Source organism: Patella vulgata, chromosome 4 (assembly GCF_932274485.2).
Source record: "Patella vulgata chromosome 4, xgPatVulg1.2, whole genome shotgun sequence".
NCBI classification, from domain to species: domain Eukaryota; kingdom Metazoa; phylum Mollusca; class Gastropoda; family Patellidae; genus Patella; species Patella vulgata.
In genome coordinates, this window is record NC_065882.2 from 11,134,976 (window position 1) to 11,148,112 (window position 13,137).

Sequence of the window (13,137 nt, forward strand, 5' to 3'; positions counted from 1 at the left end):
CATATTTGAAATTAGTGAAACATACTACAGATTTTGATAATACAATTAATCATAAATGAATTAGAAATATATAGGTATTATTTTACAGAAATCATTCAGTAAATAGACATGAATATGGTTATCTACCTTTATAAAAACGAACGCGAAATGAAGGCCGTTTAATTAGTAAGACTGGTTTGTGAACTGTTTTTTGATTGGTTCGTAGACTTTAGCTACAATCAAGGTCAGGGCAGATAATTTGAAATTGGGAAACCCTATGGATTAACCCAGGGTACAGTGGAGTAGAGCGGAATGAGACCACTGGGGATACTGAGGGCAGTGACAGGTGGCTTATATCCTGGCTTGTATATACATGATGTCCTAGTGTTATATGTGGTCAGCCCATCTTGTATATACATTATGTCCTGGTGGTATATGTGGTCAACCCATCTTGTATATACATTATGTCCTGGTGTTATATGTGGTAAGCCCATCTTGTATATACATTATGTCCTGGTGTTATATGTGGTAAGCCCATCCCATATCCAGGCATGTATATTATATGCTGGTGTTATATGTGGTCAACCCATCTTATATCCATACATGTATATTATGTCCTGGTGTTATATATGGTTATATCTGAGTTATATAAACAATGATGAATAGTAATTTTAACATTAATTAGTATTTTGTTGTACATGGGTCTATCGGTCAAATTAGTTTGTATCTGTCAACTGTCTTTTCCCCTTTCCATTTGCCCCGTGTTTGAAACCTGGTATGGTCTAGAAAGATGAATTCCGGGATTTTGAAAATAGATGTTTCAGTTGATCGGGTGGAGACCCAAGTATTGTACTGACGAGAACTGCGTGTCCAGTCGTTCGGTATTGTGTTGATAAGACGTAAACACCCATCCCCCACCCCCTATCCCCCCCACACATCGATTCAGTTCCATTCACCAATTAGGCTTTAAGTTCTGGTTCCACCAATGACAAATGGATAGAGGTAATAAGTAAGTATGGCGGCTAAAGAGCTACACCCAATGAGCTTTAATCTTCAACATTTAAGGCTTTTTATTTATTTATTTATTTATATGTTAATTTAAACATGTCAAGACTAGTAACACGACTAGCATCACCGGATGTAAAGTATTTCAGAACAAGGTATAGTTGGGCTAGAACTTTCTCTGAAATTCAATATCAAGGCTATAGGTAAACTACCCACAATGCATCAAGGAACTCTTCAGTTCCGGATACCGTATTAACTACTGTTAAGACTAAAGTACAGGCTTTATATTTTTAACTATTTACTATTCAACACAATACTAACAGCACCGTGGATGTCCTGGAACAATCTAAAATTATTAAAATTCTTTTTATTTCCATATTCATGGTTATTTTTGACGATCAAGCACACTACTAACACCACCCGGATGCCCAGGCATTACCGTTATTTTTAGCCGCTACGTCAGCAGCCGGATCATTAGCCGGGTATTTGGCTGGTACCATCAATAACCGATATTCCTGAATTCGTTTGGTTAACTTCTGTACTATATCTGGGTGCTGATCGGCCACATTGTAAAATTCTCTCGGATCATCTGAAATAGTTTTACATCTGTAATAGTAAGTGCAGGAAGCCCGCAACACGTAAAGAAAGCCCATTAGACGATCCCGTCGACAACACACACACAATATACACAGACATTGAAAGCAATATCTCAAATCCCGTGAATGGGCCAGTGTAGGGTGGGACAGTTCTCTGTGCTGTTTAGACGTTGTAATAATAAAAGACCGTCACTCAAAATGTGAACGGCAAGGGAGACCATCCACTCAAAATGAGCTTACAACAAGCTTACAATATGGGAGACCATAAGGGAACATAACAAACAGGTTTTTTACTTTTACATGAATTCCCTTATTATTATTAAGTGTCTTCTAATACACTGCTGAGGATCGGGTGCCGTTTGATCTCGTGGCGTTTCTCTATGTCCTTTGTTTTCCTCTCACTACTAAAGGTACAAGCAATTTATTGAAACAAAATTGAACCATATGTTGGTTCCGAATAGACCTAGTTTGCGTCGGATGGACATTAAACCCCATTTCTTACGTCTAACTCACTGAGCGACTATGTGTTTATTACAGGTAACTATGTGTATATCACAGGTAGTTATGTGTATATTACAGGTAACTAGGTTTATATTACAGGTAGTTATAAGTGTATTACAGGTAACTAGGTGTAAATTACAGGTAGTTATGTGTATATAACAGGTAACTAGGTGTAAATTACAGGTAACTAGGGGTATCACCAGAATATTATAGACTAGATTTACCTGTAATATAGAACAGGTGACTAGGAGTATATATATTACAGGTAACTGGGGATATATTACAAATATTAGGGGTATATTACAGATACCCGGGGGTGTCATCAGTATATTATAGACTGTATTTACCTGTAATATTAAACAAGTAACTAGGAGTATCACCAGGTGAATAAATATTGTACAACAAAACGGTATCTTTAGTATCGTTCATTGGTTTGGTCCAGCCATCACTTTCTCCAGGATAACCTAATATCAGTTTCCAATCACCAACCCTGTATTGTCAACAATCATAAACGAATTAACTTTAAAAAAGATGGATGTGTGGATTGACGGATGACTTAATAGTTGAATGAATGATGGGGGAATTAATTTATAAAACAACGCATAGGTAAATGAGTGAATTAATTTATAAATCAACGCATAGAGGGATGGGTGAATTGGCAGAATTGATTGAATGGAGGATTGATTAAAGGCTCAATACCACTCTTGTTGTAACTGAATAATATGTCCCAATCTTTATTCCGGTCAACAAATTGTACTATTTTACAATATTCCAATTAATTGATGATACAAATTTCATCTAAACACACCTAATATAAAAAATTGGAAAAATTCAACTAAATGATTTGAAAAGCCTGACGTAAAGCTTTTCTAATGTGACTTGGATTTAAAAATATTTTTGAACCCTCTGGACAAGTAAAATAGGATTTAATGGATAATTTACACATCAGGCAAGACACTAACACATCTAGTACTTAGAATAAGGCTATTATTTATTTTCTGGAGCTGTCAAGCCAGCAAGAGTGGTTCTCAACGTTTTTTCCAACGGCACATCTTGGGACACATGAAAAAATAATGGCACACCTGGCTAAATATGTAGAAAAAATATATGAATTTTGCAAAATAAAAACATGTTAAGTCATAGACGGCATACAACTGTAGGCAGAGACAAGACATAGACACAAAGAATGACTCAAACCAAATAAAGAGAAACACAAGAAAACAAACAGACAGAATGCAATCTGATTAAAATACAGATCTATATATTTCGTTTCGTTTTATTATACACTTGATGGCCTTTACTACATGTAGATCTGACCGGTTGTAGTGGAAGGTCGCGTCAGAGGTCACACGATCAGCTTTTGACCCTATGACGTCGGAATTCGATTAACCAATCAGCGTTGATGTTTCTAGTGGGTTACCCACAGTTACGTGCACTGCACGAAAAAACTCGACCGTAACAAACCGTTTCATTAGCTAACCCCCCACATCATCCAGAACGCATGTTATATAACACCTTTTCCGGATCCTACTGTAGTAAAGATAAATAAAACGAGATTTTGAACTATAAAAAAACGAAACGAAATATGATTTGTGTTTTAATCAGATTGGAAAGAATGTATAGCTGTTTTTATGACATAGTTTTATGACATGAGTAAATTAGTTCTATGACACGGGTAATATAGTTTTATGCCATGGGTAAAATAGTTCTATGATACGGGTAATATAGTTTTATGGCATGGGTAAACTAGTTTTATGACATGAGTAAATTAGTTCTATGACACGGGTAATATAGTTTTAAGCCTTGGGTAAAATAGCTCTATGATACGGGTAATATAGTTTTATGGCATGGGTATAATAGTTTTATGACATGGGTAAAATAGTTATATGACACGGGTAAAATAGTTATATGACACAGGTAATATAGTTTTATGACATGGGTAAAATAGTTATATGACACGGGTAATATAGTTTTATGACATGGGTAAAATAGTTCTATGATACGGGTATATAGTTTTATGATACGGGTAATACAGATTTATGACATGGGTAAAATAGTTCTATGACACGGGTAATATAGTTTTATGACATGGGTAAAATAGTTCTATGACACGCGTAACATAGATTTATAGTAACCTTATTGCGGCATGACCTTGTGTAGGTATACGGAAATCGTCCAGATTATAAATAAATTCTGATCTCTTGGATGGTTGATTTAATCTGATAGAATCCCACTGATTGACGCCATCAACTTCAGCTTTAAAACAAATATTATAATTGGTAACGATGAATACAAACAATAATTGTTTATACAAGTGGTAACCATGGATATTATCATTGATTGTTTATACAAGTGGTAAACATGGATATTATCATTGATTGTTTATACAAGCTGTATCATTAATTGTTTATACAAGTGGTAACCATGGTGTATTTATTGATTGTTTATACATGTGGTAACCATTGATATTATAAGTAACTGTTGAGGAAAAACAATTATGTTATTTTGCTCTATTATTGTAAGATTGAAAATATTTTTTTACAGGGCCGTAAATATCGCAGGTTCGAATCTCAGCGTGGATTTGTCAAACCCGAACTTCCCTTGTCATTGGTGGCTGGCGTGACGTGAAGGACCCTGCCTAGGCGAACTCTCCAGACACATCCAAGCCGCCCAACTGAAGCAGCCCGATTCAAGCAACCAAGATTATTCCAAATCAACAGGTGACAGTCAGTGCGGGTGTGGCGCCAGGCAGGGTAAGCTTACTCTTCCGGACACCTGTTACCACTGTTTGTCGTGTAATTTGTACACGAGGAACAGTCCATTTGCTGATTACACTATTTTGCTTGAATACACTATTTTGCCTATAACGTGTTTTATGACTTCGAATTCTGTCTTATGGTTTGGATTGTTCGTACTTGGTTTTATTTTATCGCTTGAATTTGTTCGTCTTCGTTGTCCCAATCCAATTTTTCTACCTTACGAATAGTGAATAGTGGACTGGCCAATTGATGCCGTGTATTTGTTTACCTTGTGGGGCCCCAGCAGCACCAATCAATGTCGGCATCCAATCAATCGAATGGATTAAACTGTAATAAACATATCGATTACATAAATCAACTGTTAGACCTAGTACCCATTCAGTTGTCGACCAACTCCCGTTTCATTAAATATATCAATGGCAAGACCGTGTACCGTTGTGTTGGCGACCAACCCATGTTTCATTTAATAAACCAACAGCCAGACCTCGTACCCTTGTGTTAGCCACCAACCCATGTTTCATTAAATAAACCAACAGCCAGACCTCGTACCCTTGTGTTAGCCACCAACCCCTGTTTCATTAAATAAACTAACTGTCGATATTAGTACATTGTATCTGACGCCTTTACGTCCCGATAAATTAAGTAGGATACATTTATGATGTCATAAGCGGTATCTCAATAGTCTGGTGCCGCAAATATTTTTTTGTTTTATAATATTTAAAGGAGCTAAATCGCTAATATTTGAGACCTAGAAATTGACCCAAATGGGTCGCAACGCATATAATAATGTAAGCGGATTGTATATAAACTGATTTACATTGCAAGTCTTTCTTTAGGCCTGAAATGTTATCTAAATTATTAATTAGACATTAATTAACCGATCCAGACCATAATCAACTCTAGATGGCATCGCTAGCCTGCGATCTTAAGTGGATTATGAGCCGATTTACTTCATAACTTTCCTTCGCGATTTAACGATTAACTGGATAATCGGGACTATGCTGTTTATCGTACTGACTTTAGTAATGATGATTGAGGCTAGGCGGAAATTTTAAACGCTTAGTTCTCGGTTCATAGTGGATCAATTAGAATATTTTCAGCAAATTGCCTTTACATTATCTAGTTTTTAACTATTATAGTGAGAACTGCCAACTCGTTATCTAATCTCCCATAATGTATCTTTAATTAGACGTTTATTAACATGACAAGACCATAATCAATTCTCGATGCCATCGTTAGCCTGCGATATTTTTTGGATATGACTACATTTTGTGATGGATAATTTAACGTAAAAAGGTATAATCAAGAATTTGTTTATTATCATACCAACTTTAGTAATGACTACCGAGAACATGGCCTAAAATTTAATCGCTAATATCTCCGTTCCGACTGACATTTTCAGCATATTTCGTTTTTCTTATCTATTTTTTTAAAAATCATGTATCGACAGCTTTTTATCTAATCGTACCGAATGCCCCTTTAAGTCTTATATTTTTAATGTTATAAGGCCAATCGCAAAACTTTCTTACTTTGGGGGGGATCACGTGGCTAAGTGGGTAAGACGCTAGCTCGCTAGCCTGGAGGTCGGGTGTTCGATCCCTGCATTAGCCGAGAAAGTTCATTCAGATTTTCCGGCGTGGTTCTCCCTTGTCAGTGATGCAGGACGGAGGGGCTGACAAGGAAAGCTGTCTAGTCGTTCGGATGGGACGAAAAACCGAGGTCCCGTGTACACATTGGCGTGCACGTAAAAGATCCCTTGGCAGTTGGAATTCGATATAAGAGTAGGCCGTAGTGCCGCTGTCCGGGCAAAATTTCCCTCATAGCACACTGTATGGCGTATGCCCGTCTTCCGTCTTCATTAGCCCAGGTTAGGAGCAGAACAGTAGGACGTTAAACTCCATTTCATTTCATTTCATTTCTTACTTTGGAATAGTAGCATATGCTAGTCCTGAAATGAGCAAGTGTTGCAAATAAAATGGGCTTTAACGTCCTAATGTTCTGCTCCGACTGGGCTAATGAACACCAGGAGCAAACTTGCGACCTCCAGACTAGCGAGCCAGCGTCTTTATCACTTAGCAACCGGTTTGCTCCCGGCGTGGTTTCCTTTTGCCAGTGGTGCATGGACTTTAAACTCCAGTTCTCTCTCACTATAGCTATATTTCTTGCTTGCTCTACAATTAGTCCTGAAATGAGTTAGTGTTGATTGGACCTTAAACACCAGTTCTCTCTCACTATAATTATATTTCTTGCCATATAATATTTTAACTCACCCATTATATTTGATACCTGTGTGCTGTAGGCCAGCTCCTGCCATAAAGGCAACGCCCCGAGTGCCACCTTCCCATAAAGTATGTTTACCACCTCGTAAAGGATAGTTGTTACCATATTTAAATAATTCCGCACCGTTCTACAATTTAATACAAGCTAAACTGAAATCCTATGGGAATAAAGCCTCCAGTTTCCGCGGACCGCGTCTGTGGAATAACTTACCATTGTAGATACAGAGTTCTCAAACAATAGCTATGTTCAAATCCAGGCCCGTAACTCGGGGGGGGGGGTGTACCCCTGAAAAAATCCCCCCCCCCCCCTGTAAAAAAATTGTCGACCATAAAATAAAATAGATATACATTGTCCGTCAATTTTACAGCACCCCTGAGAACACTTCCTGTCCCCTCGTTGTTTTGAGATAGTTATGGCCCTGTTCAAATCCAAACAACCATAATCATAAATGTATATTATTATTATTAATATATAAAGCGCGTTATCTCGAACCCGATCTACAGCATAAACCATATATCGCGTTATCTCGAATGTGAAGGAATCAATATAAATCGCGCTGTAACATAATAATACGTAACACATAATTGTATTCAGTTGAATCCCGTTTTCTCGAACCCAAAGGAACCAGTATGAACAAATCTGCACCGTTCTACAATCCAATATTACGTAACATATACATGTAAAGTCTATATATACAGTTAAATCGCGTTATCTTGAATCTGAAGGGGCCAGTATACACATAATAATACGTAACATATAATAATACCCCCCCCCCTCTCTCTGCTGCTGCTGCTTGGAGTGGTGTACTCTAAACACGTGACATTAGACACACGTCACGTGACATTAGACACACGTCACATGACAAAGGACTGACGTAATCTAGACACGTGACATCAGACAACGAGGGCGTGGAATAAGTAAATAAAATAATAAAGGGGCGTACATCTGTGGTAAATAGAATAATTGTATCATCCAGCATTCCTTTAGCTTGTAGAGCTCTTGTAATATTACCAATACCTTCATCCATAGCTGTTACCATGCCTACCAAATAGAACAACAAGAAAATAATCAATTTAAACCTTAATATATTCTTACTCTGTTCAAATACAGACCCTATTTCATTTCGGTTTGTTGATTTTGGTCCATATTGTTTGATCAAAGTACCCCCCCCCCCTTATCCACTCCCTAATCACATCCTGAAATAGTCATACCAAATCACAGAATTATTTCACCCAGTAAAACCCCACCTACCATGTTTACCAAGTAGCACTCCACCCACCCTGTTTACCCAGTACCACCCAGCCACCGTCTAAATACAAGCTGGTATATAAACTCTGGGTATACAATATTAGTTGACCGTGCATTATAAAGGATATAAACATCCCCGTTTCAAAGAGTTACCTGAGAATTTCTTGCGGCCTTCATTACCAATATGTGGATACATATTGGCATACTTGTCCGGTACCTTAAATATACAATAGACAGTAGTCATAATGCCTGGTAAGGAACAAGATTTAGTCGTTCGGATGGGACAAAAAGCAAATTCTCGTGTATACGTTGGCGTGAACGTAAAAGATTCATGATGGTAGGGATTCGATAAAAGGTATGACATTATCCCGGTAGTGAATATAAGATGTTACACAACTAGACGTGAATGCCCCCACCCCAACCCTCCTGTTTCACGTGTGACTGTAGAAATATATTGTCTGTATGTTGGTCTCTATATTTATTCTCAGGCCGAACAAATTCTCATTCGACTAACCAGAATCAGGGAACTTTGGGATTTATACTAAAATATATATTAACTGTATGGATATTTACCTGTATAGATATTTACCTGTATAAATATTTACCTGTATAGATATTATAGATATTATCTGTATAGATGTTTAACTGTATTGATATTATAGATATTACCTGTATAGATGTTTCACTGTATAGATATCACCTGTAGATGATATTACCTGTATTCACCTGTATTTAAGTGTATAGATATTTACCTGAATAGGATAATGAACAGATTGATATGGTAAATATATAAACAATGGTTTATCTGGATCGTGAGCTCCGATTATACTGGTTGTTCTATTGGTGTAAACATGCTAAAATATAGACATATTAAACAGTTTGCTATATTGGTGTAAACATGCTAAAATATAGACATATTAAACAGGTTGCTATATTGGTGTGAACATGCTAAAATATAGGCCTATTAAACAGGTAAACATGCTAAAATATAGACACATGGTACAGGTTGCTCTATTGGTGTAAACATGCTAAAATATAAACATAGTATACTGTTTGTTCTATTGGTGTAAACATCCTGTTAACTTATAGCGAAGCGAAGCCGTGACATTGCGTGGTAGATATAAACCGAGAGTTCTCCTTCAGGTTATAGGCTAATAGCGAAGCGAAGGCAAACAATCTCGCTCCGTTGGGGCTTTACTTAGCTATGACTTAACATAATAGCGGAAGCCAAGAAGGCAAGAAATGAACAAGGCGAAGCTTAGAAGTGACTTCGCACAGATTATTTCCCATCTTCCCGTTGCGATGTTACTCGTAACGCAGGGATGGCAAGGAGGAGCGAGATTAGGACCATTTGTCGCGGCATCTCGACTATACGTTGACGCAAACGTGTGTTGGGGGGGGGGGGTGCTTTTAAGTGGTGGGCCAATGGTTAGTCTAGCATTTATGTTTATACTCTTGTTTCTGTTTCTGGTATAAATAAAGTTGGAACGTCTAACTAACATTTGTAATGAATTTGCGTTTTCATTTCAGCGAATTCGTTTGTAAGTTGCCACGAGAGTTCTCTTTCAATAACATACATTTTAATAACAGAAATAAAATATAAGCCAGCGTCATGTTTTCTTACTGTGGAGTATTGTCCATCATATTCTCTAGCAACTCGCTCTCCATCGTGTAAATCCAAATAACCACCTAGAAATATACAATATACATGTATAGTATAATAACCACCTAGAAATATACACTATATAGCATAATAACCACCTAGAAATATGCAAGATATAGTAAAAATAACTACCTAGAAATATACACTATATACCATAATAACCACCTAGAAATATACAATATATAGTAAAATAACTACCTAGAAATAAATAATATATAGTATAATAACCACCGGGAAATATACAATATATAGTAAAATAACTACCTAGAAATATACACTATATACCATAATAACCACCTAGAAATATACAATATATAGTAAAATAACTAGCTAGAAATATACAATATATAGTAAAATAACTAGCTAGAAATATACAATATATAGTATAATAACCACCTAGAAATATACAATATATAGTATAATAACCACGTAGAAATATATAATATCCATTATCAAGTGTATGATGTTGTCCATTATCAATACATGACATTGTCCATTATCAAATGCATGATATTTTTCATTATAATTGTATTTTGTTGTTGTCTATTATAAATTTATTTTATCGCGCATTATCAAGTATATGATATTGTCTATGATATGATATTGTCCATTACCGAATATATGATATTGTTCATTACGAATGTATTATCATCATTTGTCCATTACCCGATGTATGATTTTATTCATAACCAAATGTATGATATATATGATAGTGTCCATTACCAAATGTACGATATTGTCCGTTACCAAGTGTATGATATTGTCCATTACTAAATGTATGATATTGTCCATTACTAAATGTGTTATATTGTCCATTATTAAATACGTGATATTGTTCGTTACTCAATGTATGATATTGTCCATTATTAAATGTATGATATTGTCCATTACTAAATGTATGATTTTGTCCATTACCAAATGTATTTTATATCAAATTACCAAACGTGTGATTGTAATAATCTTCTTGGGTGTTGTAATATCCTAAGAATGAATCAAAGCCTCGATAAGTCGGAATACACTTCAAGTTACAAAATCCTAAATTCCACCTGAAATCATACAACGTTTAAGATGAATATAACAATAATTATCAGAGATAGGTTGTCAGACAATATACGCCTATTACAGATTAGTCCCCTGGCAGTCAACAAAGGTTTTCGCATATTTCTTTTGTCGGTAATGAAAACATTTATAAGACACTTAAGTCTGATACTTAGCTTCAAGAGAGAGAGAGAGAGAGAGAGAGAGAGAGAGAGAGAGAGAGAGAGAGATGGGGTTTAACGTCCACTCGACACAAACTAGGTCATTTCGGGACTAACCTACGGTTCAATTTTATTTCAATAATTCGCTTGCGCGTAGGAGTCTTTAGCAGTGGGAGGAAACCGGAGGACCCGGAGAAAACCCACGAGGTTAGCCAGGCTTCAAGGTGTTCCGCCTCATATTCAAGTTGGTAGGCGTGCTGATGTAGACGTAATTGAATGCTATTTGGTTGTATGTCTGTCGGGCTGGACTAGAACTGGTTGCATGTCTGTCGGACTGTCCAATTGGACTAGAACCGATTGTATGGCTGTCCAACTGGACTGGAACTGATTGTATGGCTGTCCAAGTTGGACTGGAACGGATGGTATGGCTGTGCAAGTGGACTAGAACCGATTCTATGGCTATCCAATTGGACTAGAACCGATTGTATGGTTGGCTAGTTGGACTAGAATCGATTGTATGGCTGTCTACTCTTTCTACAACACCTGATACCATTTCTCCTTTAAAGAGTTCACATAGCTGTAATCAGATAATAGTAGTGACAGGTATCATACACAAGATAGGGTATGCTTATTATTTCTAGAACACCTGATATCATTTTTTATTTGAAAGATTTACAGGTAGTAAATTGTTGTAGTTTTGTAGCTTAACTCAAAACAAAAATCGATTTAGCTTACTTACTTTCCAACTGCATGGGTTGCATACCCTACTTCTTTCAACTGTTGGGGTAGCGTTCGTAGTTCTAGTGGTAGACAAAAGCTCTGTCGACCTCCTAGAACAATATGCTGAAATAAATTTCATCAGAAAATATCAGGATATGCGGGATCAGATTAAGATGAAAATAAAGGAAATGAAATGGGGTTTAACGTCCTACTGTTCTGCTCCGATTGGGCTAATGAATACGGGCATACGCCACACCGTGTGCTATGGGGGAAATTTTGCCCGGACAGCGACACTACGGCCTACTCTTATATCGAATTCTAACTGTCAAGGGATCTTTTACGTGCATGCCAATGTGTTACTGGACTTCGGTTTTTCGTCCCATCCAAACGACTAGACAGCTGTCCTTGTCAGGCCCCCCGTCATGCACCACTGACAAGGGGGAACCACGCCGGAAAATCTGGATGAACTTTATCGGCCAATGCAGGCTAGCGAGCCAGCGTCTTACCCACTTAGCCACCGTGACCTCCAGATTAAGATGGAGAGAGAGTCTATGCCATTCCACGTATGTGGGTGTGTGCGCGTGAACTCGTGAGGTTTATCGTGGGTTTTCTTTGAGTCTCCCCGATTTCCTCCCTCTGTTAGAGACCCGCTTGTCAGTGGCACAGGACGGAGAACCTAGCAAGGAACAGCGTCTAGTCGTTCGGTTTATGATTATTCGCTAAGACATCGGTATGGCTTATTAACTTTTTTCCTTCAAGAATATCTTTTTGAAATATTAAAAAATAAACAAAGGTGCTTGAAGTATATCTAAATAAAAAAAAATATTTCCTATTGAGTGTAACTTGGTATATAAAATGAGTAAAAGACACCACTCTGCCCTGACCACTTTACGCTACAACATCTCATGCAATCAATCCACGCGCCATGGAGCCAATGATTGACGCCTCGTGGTCTAACGTCACATGTTGAACTTATAAAGGTCAGTCATCTTATACAGAGTTTTTAGAAGGCTTTCGTAATACGTCTGTGAAACAGTTTAGCATAGCGTAGGATCGTTTATCGTAAATGCATACGAACAAGGGAAATCACTATGTAAGATACACGTGCATACCAACAAAGGCAATAACTCTGTAACCTTACCTGCATACCCGTCTTATACGGATACATGCCAGACATATACGTCGAC

At 37.2% G+C, this 13,137-nt stretch overlaps 1 protein-coding gene and 1 long non-coding RNA gene across 2 annotated transcripts; both read right to left on the bottom strand.

The window, feature by feature from the left end:
• Positions 1-1,169: 1,169 nt before the first annotated feature.
• On the bottom strand, positions 1,170-8,651 carry LOC126819552 (arylsulfatase B). The gene is made up of 7 exons (XM_050547685.1): positions 8,522-8,651; positions 8,064-8,161; positions 7,111-7,247; positions 5,109-5,167; positions 4,217-4,337; positions 2,429-2,571; positions 1,170-1,573 (listed from the first exon to the last, which is right to left on the bottom strand). Exons 1-7 carry the CDS (start codon positions 8,610-8,612, stop codon positions 1,395-1,397), a joined length of 828 nt encoding a protein of 275 aa, XP_050403642.1. The 5' UTR covers positions 8,613-8,651; the 3' UTR covers positions 1,170-1,394.
• A 1,216-nt stretch (positions 8,652-9,867) lies between these two features.
• LOC126819580 (uncharacterized) lies at positions 9,868-13,137 on the bottom strand. The gene is made up of 4 exons (XR_007679682.2): positions 13,092-13,137; positions 11,970-12,073; positions 10,971-11,077; positions 9,868-10,057 (listed from the first exon to the last, which is right to left on the bottom strand). It is a non-coding gene; the product is annotated as an uncharacterized LOC126819580 (long non-coding RNA).